Source organism: Aquarana catesbeiana, linkage group LG01 (genome assembly GCF_042186555.1).
Source record: "Aquarana catesbeiana isolate 2022-GZ linkage group LG01, ASM4218655v1, whole genome shotgun sequence".
NCBI classification, from domain to species: Eukaryota; Metazoa; Chordata; class Amphibia; order Anura; family Ranidae; genus Aquarana; species Aquarana catesbeiana.
Genome location: NC_133324.1, coordinates 962,515,483 through 962,532,780, shown reverse-complemented (window position 1 = coordinate 962,532,780; position 17,298 = coordinate 962,515,483). Strand labels below are relative to the sequence as shown.

Below are 17,298 nucleotides of genomic sequence, written 5' to 3'. Positions count from 1 at the left end.
GCTTTGTGCACTGGTGCGCAGTCATGTTGGAACAGAAAGGTGCTATCCCCAAACTGTTCCCACAAAGTTGGGAGCATAACATTTTCAAAAATTTCTTGATATGCTGATGCCTTAGTAATTTCCTTCACTGGAACGAAGGGGCCAAGCCCAACAACTAAAAAAACAACCCCACACCATAACCCCCCCCTTCCACCAAAGTATTTGAACCAATGCACAAAGCAAGGTTCATAAAGACATGGATGAGCGAGTTTGGGGTGGAGAAACTTGACTGGCTTGCACAGAGTTCTGTCCTCAACCCGATAGAACACCTTTTGGATGAGTTCTCAACCACATCGGTGCCTGACCTCACAAATGCCCTTATGGAAGAATGGTCAAACATTCCCATAGACACACTCCTAAACCTTGTGGACAGCCTTCCACAGATAAGTTGAAGCTGCTATAGCTGCAAAGGGTGGGCCAACTCAATATTGAACCCTAGGAACTACAACTGGGATGGCATTAAAGTTCATGTGTGTGTAAAGGCAGACATCCCAATACTTTTGGTAATATAGAGTAATGATTGGACGGGTCACACCTAGTAGCGGGAGGGTATATTAAAGGAGAAGTACAGCCAAAGCTCGCCTGGCTGTTCTTCTCCTGTGGATCACAGGAGCCCAGTTTGTTCTGCACTCCTGTGACCTGTTTTCAACTGATTGTGGGCTGAAGCCCGCTGTTGACTGATGGACCTGGACAGCCGGTCCAGGTCCAGGCTGAGGCAAGATTACCACAATGGAGTCGGGATCCGCCCACATGCCTGGACCTGCATCTGGCGCAGCCTCTCAGCGAGCCACTGAGAGCCTGAGCCAGCTGTTCCCGCCCCCTATACAGCCCAGCGCTCCAGTGAGCATGAAGGGGGCAGAGCAGAGAGCCTATGACTGACAGTCACCAGGTCTCTGCTCGGGGAGCTGTGAGAACCATGCGATCTGCGGTACTAGATCGCTCAATTCCCAGTGTCAGAGCAGACGGGGGGACAGATGCTGCATCCACCTAGGTAAGTATGATTCTACAATTTAAAAAAAATCCCACACATCTCTTTTAAATTTTCCTCCCACTCCCATTACTGGTGCATGCACTCTAGTGAATGAATTGTGATCACTGTGTCCCTTGGACTCAGCAGATTGGGGTACAGAGCCAATTTAATTGGCCCTGTACCATGTGACGGCTGTGACCAATCACAGTGGTCACACTTGCAAACAAAGGCTGCATCCTTTGCTCCATTTCCTCTCATAGCAATCAACTGTGAGAGGAAACTGTTTGATACAGTGCTGAGCACTATTGGAAAGATTCACTCTATGTGTAAAAAATCTAAATAATCACAATCACCAGGGCAGTGCAGTGTTACTATGGTGACATTATACTGCTGTGGCTAGTGATCATGCACAAAGGTTGGCTGCTCTGATATGACTGTATGGCAGCGCAGCCAGCCAGTGTCTCTAATCACTAGGCAAAGCAGTAAATGGTCACCAGACTAGTGCAGCCAGTGGCAGTGTCCCGTGAGATGCCAGCCCCAGCCATTCCTGTGGACAACTGCACTCCTGGAATCACACGATCTTCTCTGTTCTTCCTTTCTTCAGATTCTTGTAAATTCTTGGCTAGTGAACATGGCATTACTGGGGGCAGCCACGTACCAGTAAGCCAGGTTTGCTTGGCTTACAGAAATGGGTTGCTATAAGTGAAGCAACAGTAAGCTATATTTCCTGTTATTGTTAATGTATGTTCGTAGTACAATATTGTTTCACTTCACTTATTGTCATCTTCATAGCCTTATGAATATCCTGATTCCTTAAAGTATAAATGATGGGGTTTAATAGCGGAGTCACTGCAAAGTAGACAAAGGACAATCCTTTATAGAGTTGGAGATAATGGCTGCTTCTTGGCATCACATATAGGCTGAAAAGTGTGCCAAAATACAAAGTCACCACCAGGAGATGTGAACTGCAGGTGGAGAAGGCTTTCTGTCTTCCTGACGATGACTTAATTCTGAGAATTGCAATGATGATAAAAATGTATGACAGGATGATGAGTAAAAAAGGTCCAACTGTCAGGGTAATGCTGATGACCAAGACATAAATCATTAAAACACCTATGTCTGAGCATGCCATGGAAAGCAGGGCTGTGTAGTCACAATGGAAGTGGTCGATGCTAACAGGGCCACAAAATTTCAAGTTAATTAACAAGTAAAATACTACCGCCACACTCAAGAATGAGAACAACCAGAACAAAATCAATAAATACAAACACAGCCTATTGTGAATGAGAGCGGAATATCTCAGAGGCTTACAGATAGCCAAATATCTATCATATGACATTAACGTAAGCAGAAAAGACTCCACATCCGACACACCTCCCAAAACGTTCAGTTGGATAACGCAGCCAAGATAGGAAATGACTCCTCTTCCCAACAGTATGTCATGGAGCATCAGCGGAACCAGGTTTGTAGTATAGACTAATTCACAAAAGAGCAAATTACTGATCAGGTAGTACATAGGAGAATGGAGATGAGGGCTTTTATTCACCAAAAAGATGATCAGGAGGTTCTCAATGCAAGTACATGTGTAGATTATCAGCAGGAAAACAAAGAGCGGAATTTTGTAGTCACTGAGGTTTTCAAATCCAAGAATCAGAATTTCCACAAAAATGGTTTGGTTCATTTGATGAGTCATCTGTGAAAATTAATTAACAGACAGTAAATGTTATTATTCAGTGTCTGAGGACAGGTGGAATTTCTCACAGAAAAGCTGGCCAGGACTGTGCAGTGCTAGTACCGGAACTGCTCTGTAACATTGTCCAGGAGAGCTGACCAGCAATTGTAGGAGAAACATACTGTACCTGTGCTCACCAAGAACTTTCCACCCAGTGGGTTGGAAGTTGACAACTATTTTGAAATATGTTATACCACAACTATGGTGTTGTCCAAAAGTTGTTGACTCAACCTTTGGAACATCTACAAAATACGCCTATTCTTAACCAACTACACCATAAAGCTTCTAATTCATTCCCTGGTTACGTCCCAAGTTGACTATTTCAACTTAATCCTCATTGGTGTGTAGGTAGGTGCAGTCTATGTTCTTCATTGCAGTTGGAGCTTGACCTCATTGGCATTGCAGATGGGGAGGACATTGAGGGGAACTTGGCTTGCATAGGGGCTTGCTCCCTGTTTGTCAGAGACAGTGCTTAGAGATAGGGAAAGGAGCCAGAGGAGTAGGGACAGTGACAGTTGCCCAAATGTTTATCCAAACAATATTTTCAATAAAAATACACTAAAATCATCATTAGCGCACACACAGCATACCTTTCACAATCCTCACTAGATCTAAAGTATGTAACTTTAAGCGAATAAGTAACAAGCATTTGTCAATTTTAAGTTGTGCCTTTGTGCAAGTTGTAGAAACGCAAAACTGAAAAATGACACTAAAAACCTGGAGGCTGCCTCTCTACTGAATCCCAGGTATGGATATTTTTCCATAGTTGCATTGTTCCAGATTGGACCAACGTAACTATGCTTTTACAATACCTGGCTAATCCTCGTTGAAGCTGGAGATCACTGTAGTAGGCTCTGCTGGCTTCCAGGTCCCATCCTGCTGTCCTGATGCTTTTGGAATCCAGCTCTTTTTTAAAGCAATCTATTGAGCTGGCCAGGACCAATTTTTGAGGAGTGAATTTTTGAGGAGCGAATAAGCCTACACCAAGTTCACTGTATGAATAGCCTTCTGTATTTATAATGGAAATCAGATCCCCCTTATGTATTTATACATGGTGATCATATCTCCCTTAATCATCTCAGCCTAAGAGAGAATACATTCATTTCAGCACATAGCTGAACTTCTCCTTGCCCCCCAATGTTCTTTTCTCTATAGCAGCCACCATCAAAATACCCAGTACCAGCTAGTGTCAGAGCTTAGAGGAAACAATGACATCATCCCCTCCTTCATATGACAGTGCTTAGGCCTAGAAATTGCCCACTAGACCAAACACCGTCACATGACGAGGTCACATGCACCGTTATACTTTGAGGCAGTGGGTATGATGCACCAGTTGCTAAAAGCACTAATGCTGAGGGAGCAATGTAAAGGTCAGTGAAATGATGGGGACTTTTCACAGATACTGTGAAAACTGAATATAAAACAACATTCTAGAAAAGACCTACATAGAAAACATAGATAATGTAAAAGGCCTGAGAGGATCAAATATCTCATGGAGAACCAGTGGTGCAGTAGGGAGGGCGTGAGGACAGCAGCACGAAGGTCCTGGTCTGCCATCCAAATCAAGAGCAATACAAAAATATGAACCTAAAGTACATAACATTACTCCATATGGTTTTGCAGTAAAGGATCAGTGGATATGGGCCATGAATCTCCCTCAGGAGAAGATAACCTGAGGCAAAAGTCTCACCAAAGTAGTTCAAGCAGGTTGTCTGAGTTGATGGAGTACACTGAGAGGATGTCTGGAGCCTCTTGATCTTGGATTTAGCTGGAGTCCAATTCTTGCAGACCTAGAAAAGGGAACCATCAAAACATCTGATTAGGAGACAGAAGAGGAGGCAGACTCAGGATTTGGAAGAAGACCCCTCCCTCCTGTAGTAGGTTGTGTACCGTCTTTGGAGACTATAAGTCTAAAGAGGAAACCCCAACGATAAGGGACTGGGTGTTGCTGAAGGGAGAAGGTAACATGACCAAGATTGCCTTGCTTGGCTAGGAAGATATGTGAAAGATCACTGTAGATTTGTAGGTTTTCGTCTCTGTAATCAATAAGTCATTTACTACGTGTGTTGGTAAGCAGTACCTCCTTACTGTCTGTAACAGGCCCAACCGGGACAGGGGCTTTTGGAGGGGACTAGGGGCTAGCCTTCTACCCACTGATTATGGCCTATGGAGGAAACTGGGGATTTTGTTTGCTTCTCCCACGGAGAGCAGATCATTCTCTAATGATGGACAACAATGTAATGAACGCTAAGAGCAAGGCTTAGATTTATTCTCTGAATAAAGACAATAAAGATTCCCTTCTAAAGTGAATGTAAAGATGTAATATTAATCTCGTACAGGTTATTGGTCAGAGGAAATATGGTGGCCCACCTGCAGACTGGGTTGGAGAAGCCCCTCCACTTGGGACAACAATCTCCCTCAAGAAATCCATGAAGTTAAATTAATTCCACTTTTTCAGACTGCTGTAATGAGTATGAGTTTTGTCTTATGATGTCTTTGCTAGTGGACAGATTCCACAAGTGAAAGCAAAACACCTGAAAGACAACATGTGTAATATACTTTGTGTGCCAGACTGTCTGGGGTGGGCTCCCTGACTAATTAAAGCTTGGGTGCCAGGCTGTTGATCAGCTTACTGTTGCACCAAAAAATACCTAAAAAATTGGAGGTAAAAAAAAAAAAATTTAACTCGCCTGAAATGGCTGTTGCAAGGCAGTCTTCCTAATCTGCCTCTTCCTATGCCGCGGTGATGTTCTGTCTTCTCGTCCCTGCGTTGTATTCTGGGGAATGGGGTGTGGTGTGTTATGGGAACTGTGTGTGTCCCACAACACTTCGCGTCCCATTCACAAAGCGTTGCGCGACTCGTGCATGCGCAGTAGGAAACGGGCAGTGAAGCCGTAAGGCTGGCACCCAGGACAGGTAAGTGTGCTTATTTAAAGTCAGCAGCTACAGTGTTTGTAGCTGCTGACTTTTAATTTTTTTTTTCCCGGCCAGAACCACGCTTTAAGCTCTTATCTGATTTTGTATGGTATAAATTCTACATAAATTTACAATAAAGTTAGTTCCTGTTTGCACCTAAGCTAGCGCTGTCTAGTTCTGGGGTGCAGTTCCCAGCTATACTACCTTGTTCCTGAGTTCCAACGGTGAGGAAGCACTGTTTGGTGGAGGTACCCAGGCAGGGTGCCAGGTGGTCTGTTACACTGTCATAAATGTGGGATTATACAATTATGTCCCTTGATCTGGCACCTGTTGGTGGTTTTGGGCCAAGAGATCTGTGAGCTCTGTCCAATTTCCAATCAATATCTAGAATATTTAGAACCAGATTAGTAAAAAGGCCTAACAGGTACGGCTGGAGTTTTGCATCACTCACAGTTTCAGAAGCACCTCTGATCTGGAGGTTTTGGGGCCTTTCCCGGTTCTCCAAATCTTTTTGCTGTATCTGCAGTTGAGAAACATTTTGCTTTAAAGACTCCAGCACTTGGACATATTGAACCAGGTCATCAATCCTGGTTAGTAAATGATCAGTCCACTCCCCAATTTAAGCAGTTTCACCTCTCGGCTCCCTGGCTATCTTGTCCCTTTCAGTGAATATTCTGTAGTAGAGTATGGAGTCTATGAAATAGTGTGCTGACAATGGAGGTTGTGTAAGGGGAATAGTATCAGTGTTCTCACCTAGATTGATGAGCTGATCAGGTCCCTCCGGCTGCTCTGGCAAAATCGAGGCTGGGGATGCAGGCCTAAAATAATAGGGCTTCCTGGCAGAGTCTCTCTGCAGGGGCTGCTCTCTGGGGGGGTGAAGACAATTGCTGCTGCCCCAGAATTTGGCCCATAGGGGAAAACTCAGTGTGGTAGTGGTGTGTCAGACATCACTCCTGTGGTAATGTCTGCTATGGGATGTGAAGTAGGAGCAGCTGGGCTGTGAAGGGGGTGGGAGTGGCCAGCTCAGGCTCTCAGTCACTCGCTGAGAGGCTTAGCCAGGTGTCAGTGTTTTCTCATCAGCAGTATATAGCAGTCTTGTGACTTCTACCAGTGTCTAGTTAAAGCTTCTGCTCTGACTGTCCTATGAGCCTGCAGGGATCCTGCAGGATCCCTGACCCTCTGTCTGGACAGTGCTGATTGGCCCTGTGCTGATTACATGCACCCTCCCAAGAAAAAAAAATTAGCTTGAGCACTATTCAGAGTGCAGAATGAAACAAATGAATATAGCATCCCATCTATCGTGCCTTTTCCCAAATGTATGTGCCTGAGGGGTCTCTGGTTACCGCTGACATGGAGAAGTTTAAATGTTATTGTTTTATTCTCCGCATTGGAGAGATAAAACTGGGGGGGGTGTTGATGTAGAAAGGAGGGGTTGAAAGACGTGGGAAAGTGGGTCTCTTGGAGCAAGAGGACATCTGTTTTTTGGGATTGGTAGAATTTGAACAGTTTTCTCCTTTTGACTGTAGAATTAAGGCCCTACATTATGCGAGACTATGTGTAACTGAGATGTTGAAGTGTTATTTACAGGCATGGATCAGAGGTAGCTACAGCATCTGTGTGGGTCTTACCCTGCGTTGACCAGATGTATACTTCCAACCTAGAGAAAAGTTGACGTCTAGATGACCTTTGAGGGGGAAGAGAAGAAGAGGAGAGCGAAGGGAGAAGAGGTGGACCTTCTGGAAAGAAAAAAGAGACGCAAAACATGTGAACTTCAAACAAAAAGAGGTAATTAAATCCCAAACCCAAGATGGTGTGTGGGAGCCCGTTCCCACACACCATAAATCCTTTTCCCAAAAACAAAAAAGGAAATTTCCCCCAGGGCCAGGGGAGAGATAGCAGTCTCTGACAGGGATAAAAAAATATTCCCAGTCAGTGACAAGTGGAGGAGCAGGACATCCGCTCCGGCCGCCTCAACTTGCAATAGCAGTAATATGTATGAAGGCAGAGCCCCTAAAAGATATAAGGTCCCTGAGGGGATAAGCCCCTCCAGACCCCAGAGCCGGTCAGGGTTCCCCTAGTGGATCCAAACTAGCACAGGTCAGGGGCTCGGGTAAAGCTCACTCCAACAGGGAATTGCAGGGCGGCAAGCCAAGCAATACACTCAGCTTGTCACCTCCGCCCGGAAAACATTCTGAAACTTTAAATAAAAATATGCCAAAGATATATACAGGTGTCTATATGTCAAGCAACAAACAGAGAAAACCTGTTGAACTGAAAAATGTGCAATGTAAAATTAACATCAGGAACAGTCTTGAAGACCTAAAAAGAGGAAAAAGACACAGAATAGTGCTTTCAGCACTCCTCAACAGTGTTGGAGGGGTGTAAAGGGCTGTGCCAAGCATAGCTTGGTCAAACAGGAGAGGAGAGTAATATTTCTTTAGGAGGATCCAGATGGATCAGGGTGGACCAACAACAGGCCTTGGAGAGACCCAGGCAATGGACCCTAACTAGGGGAGCCTGGAGTCTTTGGACTTCTTGGATAGGTGCTTCTGCCACATTGGAGCGATGGGACTGGACAGTGGTGGTCTCTTAGAAATCGAGTTGCGGCCTCTGCTGGCCGATGCTGTCATATGGTCTTGATGGTCTTGAGTGATGAGGTCCAGTTGGAGGAGCACCCTTTCCCCGTCTGGGAAGGATGAGGAGCCGTAGGATTTGTTATTCAGGGAGAAGGATAGGCGAAAAGGGAAGGACCATCTGAATGAGATTTCTAGGTCAGCACTTGTAGGAGCGGTTTCAGCAATCTCCGTTTCTGTATGGTATAGGGTGATAAGTCTGCAAAAATTTGTATGGGATGACTCTGGAAAGAAAGGGAACCTTCCTCATAGGAGCGGTACATAACATCCTCCTTTACTTTGTAGAAGTGTGGCTTAACGACAATGTCTCTGGGGAGGTCATCTTGGCAGGGTGGTTGCAGGGCTCTATGGACCCGGTCCATCTCTAGGCAGTGGTCTGGGATCTCTGCTGTGTCCCCTATCCCTGGGCAATGTCGGTGGCCAGGGCTCTGCCTTGGAAGCAGCTGTAGAGAGGCTATATGGCCATCCGACAAGCTGCCACGCACGCACCTCACGTTACTGGCTTTTTTAATGACATCCAATATGCATGAAGTTTTAGTGTCATTTCTAAATGGGACAAATTATGAAAAACATTTTTTTTTTTACTTGGAAAAAAAAACCCCAGAACTAGTGGGTTTTGAGATGAGTTTTTCAGCTGTAAAAACACTCTAATGCCCCGTACACACGGTCGGATTTTCCGATGGACAATGTCCGATCGGAGCGTGTTGTCGGAAATTCCGACCGTGTGTGGGCGCCATCGGACATTTTCCATCGGATTTTCCGACACACAAAGTTGGACAGCAGGAGATAAAATTTTCCGACAACAAAATCCGATCGCGTCAATTCCGACCGTGTGTGGCCTGTTCCGACGCACAAAGTGCCACGCATGCTCAGAAGAAATTCCGACACGGGACAGCTCGTTCTGGTAAACTTAGCGTTCATAATGGATAAAGCACTTTCGTCACGCTGCAATGTTCAAAATGGTTTAATACAGCGCACTCTCTTCTTCTTTATAATGTGACAAGAATTAAGTCGTTTTGATGCTCATATTCACACACACTTCTCACAAAGTTTTTTCGTTACTATTTATCGGGATTCCCTCAATATATTTTGATTTCTCACATCTGACAACATATTTTTTTTTTTTGTTTTTTTACTTTAATGTAGAATCTTTTTTTGTGTTTCTCTTTTTATTTTTTTTTTTTTTGGTGATTTTGATTTGTACTCCCGAAAATGTTTGTGTGTTTTTTGTGACAAGTTCCCACAACACCATTGATATGTTGTTCTATTTAATCTGTAGGAGATTGTTTGGTGTTGTTGTCCCTTGTTAATTTCACATTGTACTTTAGAAATGTACCTGAATCGTCACCAACAAACTGTCCTTTTTGGATGAAAACACACACAGGAGAGTAGAATTTACCGAAAAATATTTTATTAAGGGGTCACAACTATAAACAAAGAGGGAGGCAACGCTGGAGAAACTGCAGAAGTGCGCGAAGCCTTGGACTCCAAGGGCAGACATCAATTATTTAAAAGCAAAATTGGTGGCCTGAGGAGTCCATATCTAAGGGAGGGCAGTGTGGTCCAGAAGTCCCAGAGATCCGGAAAGCAGCAGATGACATCTGTGCCCCCAGGCTGTGGTCATACGAGAGACTGCATCTTCTGTCAGACCAGACTGAACCCAGGGTCATCACTCTTTGGTCTTCCTTCCACGCTTCCTTCCAGCCTTTGGCTGTGGTGGTGGAGTTGTGGCAGCAGGAGGAGGAGGAGGAGGAGGATCGTCCCTCTCCATGACATCCGTCTTGTGTGTCAGTTCCCCACTCCCCCCCTTACGTAGGACTTTATAAATCAGGTCCTCAGAAATCTTGCGTTGGCCCTCCTGCATGCCCTGCAATTTGGTGGCAGCCATGCAGGCAAAGGCCTCTTCAGGACTGGGGAAGGCTCGGAGGGACGCCGAAGCCTCCTGGATCAGCCTGTACGCTGAATCCTGCACAGGACTGGGAGTGGCCTTCCTGGCCCTTTTATAAGGCAGGCGGAGGGGAGGGACCTGAGACTCAGTCAGGCTGCGACTGGTCCCTGGCTTCTCTTGGCTGACACTTAGCCCCGCCTCCTCCTGGCTGCCACTAATCCCCGCCTCCTCCTGGCTGACACTAATAATCCCCGCCTCCTCCTGACTGCCACATTCCACAGCCTCCTCCTGGCTGAGGTCTTCCTGTGTATGAAAAAGGGACATAGTTTTAGTATTGTTTTCATCAATCACACACAATTTTCACCTCCTGACTGCTGCAAATTCAATGTTAACAAATATAACAGACTATCCTTCTGAGCCCAGCATTTTGCATTCTTGTCCCAATTTTGGGTGCCCACTACTGTCTATTGATATGTAAAACACTTTTTTCAATCAGCAATTAGTGATCAATAATAACATCTAGTAAACATCATTTATTTATTGACCAGAAATCTGTAGAAGAATGCTATACCTGACTCAAGCTGGGCTCCTCCACTTCTTCCTGGCTGGAAGGCCCAGGTTGGACATCGGAAGCCTCAGCTGGTATGGAAGGAAGTGTGGAAGGAAGAGTAGAGAGGGATTCCCTGACTTCAGTGTGGTCTGACAGAAATCGCAGTCTCTCGTAGTACCACAGCCTGGGGACATAAACGTCATCTGCTACAGCTCCGGACCTCTGGGAATCTGTGACCTTCTTGCGCTCCCTAAGATAAGTGCTCCTCAGGCCACCAATTTTAGCTTTCAAATAGGGGATGGTTGCTGTGGGGACCACCGGCTTCACCAACTCCAGCAGTTTCTCCAGCGCTGTCTGCCTCTTCTGTTTATGGTTATAGTGGAGGTGTCTCACCTGCCACAGACAGGGCAGCTCTCTGTACTTGTCAATAAACAGGGGCAGGAAATTGTGGTAGTTGAAACCATCCATTTTCTCTGCAAGACACAACACAAGACAAACCCTAATGTCAGGCCAAACTCCCCTAATCTTGTTACAATATAGGCTTCAATTTCGAAGCAGTATAGGCCCAAGTTTAGATCCTACCTTCGTTAGCACGATCGGCGTCTCCGATGCTCCTTCCTCCGCTCACAGATCGTACGTAAGACGCGCGCGTTACGATTTATACACACTGCGCATGCGTATAACTCCGCCCGCCCCTGACGTTCTTTCTATTCTATTCCCCGCCCCTTTTCGTTCGGCGCAGTGGAGGAAGAGCACATGGCGGATAGACAGCAGGATCGTGCTAAGTACAGCAACGAGGAGGAGGGGGAGGAAAGGCCGGAGCCTGAAACGTCCCGATCCAGAAAGAGATTAAAGGACTCAAATATGTCCTTTGGGGAGATGTTGGAGATGGTGGACATCCTGAAGAAGGCTATGATGGAAAGTATGGGCCTTACCCCAACCCCAATGTCCGAAAGGCCAAGATCATGGCGAAAGTGGTCAGGAGTCTGCACCGGAAATTCGGGGTACGACGATCGAAAGATCAGCTCAGAAAGCGGTGGTCGGACCTGAAATTACGAGAACATGAGCAGTACAGAAAGATCCGGAGAGTGCTGCAAAAAAGTAAGTAGTTGTGCTGTGTTCCTATTGTTCTTGTGTTTATTACGTTCGTGCTCCTCCATGTGCTTTTAGGAACTGTTGTACAGTTTAAAATGGCAACTTTCATGTTCATGGGCACATTATTCGTTCGGATCACACATTTTTTTTTCGGACTATAAAATACCATTGTTTAGCCCATATGCATTTGGCCACCACTTTGAGGCCCTATACTTGTCTTCAAAGAATTGGGTTGTGTAGATGGCTTTGTTACTAGAATGAAATGCAAACTAGATTGTGTGTAAGGAGAGGACACTGAGCAGCTGTTTTCACATCTGGACACTGGAGTACTAGTGTGGGACACAAGAACACCATTTTTATTAGGGGGGGCACACAGGTGCTCCAGTGTATACTATAGGTGTGTCTCCATCTGTGAAGCTTGTACCAAACAGGTAAAGTATTGCAGCTTGACAAAGGACACTAAAAAAGCTACATGTTGAAACTCTGCTAAAATAGACAATTGTACCCCACTTCCAAGCAATGTTTCATCTTTAGAGTTCTGTCATCAAATATCTGTGTGCTAAGTATACCATTTTTGTTTTACATAGGGGAGAAAAGACTCGGAGGACACCCCTCATCTGAGGAGACCAGAGACCCCCCCCCCCCTCTGGAAGAAGGGGAAATCCACCCAACACAAGCTGAGCAGGAGGATGAAGTCGTGGTGGAACTAGTCACCACAACAGGTGAGTGTCTGCGACCACAGGCTCAGATAAGAGATGGATGGCGGCATTTTTTTTAGACCTAATTTATTTTGGGTTTCCTCTCTTTTTAGGTGATCGTGAGGTTGTGGATGAAGATCCTTTCACATCAGAAAGTGCCCAGATCCTGATCGGGGAGATCATGGGGTGTAATTTACAATTGGAAAACATCAAGCAAAACATCAATGATGTTATTCCAAAATATAAAAACATCATTGATGTTTTGGGGCGAGTTTAAAACCCCTCCAAATCACTTTCTTCTTTTGTGTGCTACAATGTGCGAAATGTTTTTGTGATTTTTCACAAAGCCAAATTTGGAGGATGCACACAGTGTGCCAACATGTGCTATCTGCCATCACGGGAGATCAATGGACGCGTTTTGGGGGTGCAACCCCTTCCTCAATTATAAAGTAGCGGTGAGGAAGGGCTTTCTCCCCCAAAACACGTCCCTTGATCCCCCGTGATGGCAGATAGCACATGTTGACATTGTGAAATTTGTGTGCATCTTCCAAATTTGGCTTTTCCAGGGGTGATTTCCCCCCATCTGAACGCAATATCAAACACAGTTCCTAAATACTCATGTCTGATATTGCCTTCCAGTTCTACCAAATGTGAACTTTGTAAGATCAAGATTTGTGTCTTTCTTGTGGGTTTTACACAGGCCTGTTTTCTATAAAATGCACATTTTGATTTTGGATAATGACACCACAAAAATTGTTATACAACAAACATGTTGGTTTGTCAGAAAAACCTTTGGTAAATGCACATGTGATTGTGCAGGTATTAAAAAGATTGTTCATCAAGAATGTGTGGATTATTGTCTCAACGCTACAACGCTTTTGGGGTGATGTAATTGTTGTTTTATGAGAAAATGGGGGTAATTTCCTAAGGGGAAATCCACTTTGCACTACAAGTGCAGTTTCAGTGCAGTTGCAAGTGCACTTGTAGTGAAAAGTGTCTTTGCATTTAGTAAATAACAGCCAACAGTGCTTTGTATAAGGTTACACAATCACAACATTTTCTGGACTCCACACATTTCTGTCAGGGTCAGCGAAAACAAACACAAGCAGTAAATGTCCACAAAGAAGAGCCTGGGGGGAGATGCCTGTCGAGAACTTGAGGTCCTGCAGGCTTCTCCCTGTGGCCAAATACCGCAAGGTAGCGACCAACCTCTGCTCCGGAGTGATGGCTTGCCTCATGCAGGTATCCTGCCTGCTAATATAAGGGGTCAGCGAAGCCAACAAACGGTGAAATACGGGGTCCGTCATCCTGAGAAAGTTCCTGAAATCATCAGGATTATTCTCACGGATCTCACGGAGCAAAGGCATATGACAGAACTGGTCACGCTGAAGCAACCAATTCTTGGTCCATGAACTCCTCCCCACCCTGTTCATGGACTGGACTTGTGTCAAGGTCAGGACCCCAACACCAAGCCCCCGCACAGCACGAACTGTACGAGGAGTACGCATAGGAAACATGGCTAGAAAACGGTCGGCTGCTCAGAACGAAGTAACAGAACGCACTGAAGAACAGCAAGGCCTGTGAAGAGCGACCTGAAAAACAGCAACGAGCGGACAAGATCGCACAGAAAACTCCGATACGAACTGACTGCACGCACTGAAGAGCAAATACAAACCCACAAGCACAAACTGAACAGCAGAAAACGATCTGAAAGCCACGAGTCTGAAAAAGCGCGAATCGTCTCTCACCAAACTTTTACTAACACGAGATTAGCAAAAGGAGCCCAAAGGGTGCCGCGCTTGGTTCTGAACCGGCCTTTTCTAGTCTCGTCGTACGTGGTGTACGTGACCGCGTGGTTGTCGATCGGAAATTCCGACAACTTTGTGCGACCGTGTGTAGGCAAAACAAGTTTGAGCCAACATCCGTTGGAAAAAATCCTAGGATTTTGTTGTCGGAATGTCCGAACAAAGTCCGACCGTGTGTACGGGGCATTACTCTGAAAAAAGCTTAAAAATGCAAAAAAAAACCACAGAAAAACTTGGCTATTCGGCAATTAGTGTTTTTGAGCCATAAGCTTTTATGGGAGTATAGTTTTGCTTAAAAAAAGCTAGACAATGTTACAGCAAATGCCAAAAAACACTGAAAAACATGGCTATTCTGCGTTTATCAGCGTTTTTGAGCCATAGGCTTTTATGGGAACATAGTTTTTCTAAAAAATGCTAAAAAATGCTATAGCTGTAAAAAAAACGTAGAAAATTGCCAAAAAACCCTGACAAACGTGGCTATTCGGCGTTTATCAGTTTTTTTGAGCCATGCGCTTTTATAGGAGTATAGTTTTGCTAAAAAAAAAGCTAAAAACTGCTACAGCTAAAAAATGCTAAAAAAACTCTACTACAGAAATGTTGAAAAACTGATTCTACAGCTAACATTACTGGCTGGCTTTGTTAATAACGTCCAGTGTGCATGAGGCCTTAGTGTCATTTCCCAATGGGACAAATTTTTTTTTAAAAAAGTATTTTTTTTTTTATTCCAGTACTAATAAATTACAGTAAATCTGCTTTAAAAAAAATGGCCAGAAATGCTAACAAAAAGCAGAAAAATGTTACTACAAAAATGCTGAAAAACTGACTCTACAGCTGCAGCTTTCTACAGCTAACGTTACTGGCTTTTTTAAAAACATCCAATGTGCATGAGGCTTTAGTGTCATTTCTAAATGGGACAAATTATATAAAAAAAATATGTATTTTTCTTTTTGTTTTTAATTCCAGTATTAATTAATTACAGTAAAGTACAGTACAATATTCTGCTTAAAAAAAAAATGCTACAGCTTTAGAAAAAAACGCCCCAAAATGCTAACAAACACTGAAAAACACTACTACAAATATGCTAAAAAAACAGACCCTACAGCTATAGATTTCTACAGCTAACGTTATAGGCTTTGTTAATAACATCCAGTGTGCATGAGGCCTAATGCCGCATACACACGGTTGGACTTTTCAACCGGACTTGTGCGACTTGTGCGACGGACGCCGACGGACCAAATCCGGCGGACAATCTGATCGTGTGTGGGCTTCACCGGACCTTCAGCGGACTTTTCAAATCGAAAATCTGACGGACTTTAGATTTGGAACAGGGCTTCGAATCTTTACGTCGTAACTCCGCCGGACCCAGAAATCTGCACGTCTGTATGCTAGTCCGACGGACAAAAACCGACGCTAGGGCAGCTATTGGCTACTGGCTATCAACTTCCTTATTTTAGTCCGCTGTACGTCATCACGTACGAATCCGTCGGACTTTGGTGTGATCGTGTGTAGGCATGTCAGGTCGAAAGTCTGTCGGACGGCTGTCGGACTTTTGTAGCCGAAAAGTCCGACCGTGTGTACGCGGCATTGGTGTCATTTCTAAATGGGACAAATCATTTAAAAAAAATAGGTTTTTTTTTCTTGTTTTTTTTTTTTTTTTAATTCCAGTACTAATAAATTACAGTAAATCTGCTTTAAAAAAATAAAAATAGCAACCTGCTATTTTTTTTTTACCAGCTGGGAAGGATAAGTAGCCAAAGGATGGATGAAATTAATAAGCACAATATTTAAAATAAAGGGGCATAGGAGGGGTTAAGGGGAATGTAAGAAAAGAATAGGAAGTAGTCAAAGTGAAGACAAAGGCCAATAAGGTTTGAGGAATAAATGAGGTGTAAAGGGTTGTCTGGATATGTACCTTGTCAGTCTGTGTGTGAATGGTTTTAGTAGGAGATATTTTATTTATTTTTTTTACGTTGTAAATAAACTGTATTAAATATGTGGGGGGGGGATTTTTGAGCAAAGATTAAATTAGAAAAATAAATTGTTAATTTGGGCAAGCTTAGCCCAAATTAACTATTTTTATTTCTTTTTTTATTTCTTTTTTTTGGATTGAAATATTTAAAGTGAAAAGAAAAAGGAGTTCGGCTTTAGCTGGAATGATTTACAAGCATGTGTTTCACCTGTGAGTCGGAGTCGTGTTTCTGCTGATGGATTACACCACTCTTTCATTGAATCATTAGTATTGGATGTGATGAACACAATGTGGAGTAAAATGATCTACCTGTAATTCTTCTGAGTAGGTGGAACAGGCAAATGGCGGAGCCCCTGTACATGTAATGAAAGGCCATGCCGGTTTATATATGTTTCTGAGTTTACATTTTCCACAATGCTAATTAGTCTCATTGGGCTAATTAATTCCAAAGTTTCTGCCAATATCTATTACATATTTGCTCAGCTAATTATAGTTAGTTATAGTCTAATGACATTTACACCTTTTAGAAAGTTATCCTTCTTCCATAATATCCAATTATGTGTTCACTGATGTGTTCAATGCTACGCAAAAAAAGCGAAATGTTACAGTAAAGTTTAAATCCATTTATTTAGTACTGATTAAAATCATAAAATGTCATCTAATATAGCTGGTGGAAGAAACTAAAACATGTCTTTGTGAGGGCAGAAGGCGGAGCCTAGCGGAGCAGACATGCATTGTTAGAGCTCCACACCGCTGAGGAGAGAAGAGAAGGACAAAGCGGAGCCTGCAGGCTCAAAAGGTATCCATTTGAACCTTTTTGCCCCAGGGAACAAACTGTGAAAGTTTGGGCAGGAAATATGGTACTGGGAGGAAACCGTGGCAGAAATAAAAATCACCTCACAAAGAGCTCACAGGCACTCACTGCAGCTGAAGCAGCTCCAGTCACCTCACATGATACAGCATCAGGGCGCTCTCACAGACAGAAAATGTCACAGCAAGACTC

General features: G+C 44.0%; 1 protein-coding gene across 1 annotated transcript; it reads right to left on the bottom strand.

Annotated features, from left to right (window-relative positions):
- Positions 1-1,745: 1,745 nt before the first annotated feature.
- LOC141126771 (olfactory receptor 5V1-like) lies at positions 1,746-2,723 on the bottom strand. The gene has a single exon (XM_073612758.1). The coding sequence runs from the start codon at positions 2,700-2,702 to the stop codon at positions 1,746-1,748; it is 957 nt and encodes a 318-aa protein (XP_073468859.1). The 5' UTR covers positions 2,703-2,723.
- Positions 2,724-17,298: the final 14,575 nt, after the last annotated feature.

Coding starts and splice junctions, on each gene's coding strand:
- LOC141126771 (XM_073612758.1), bottom strand. CDS start 2,702: ATGACTCATCAAATGAACCAAACCATTTTTGTGGAAATTCTGATTCTT.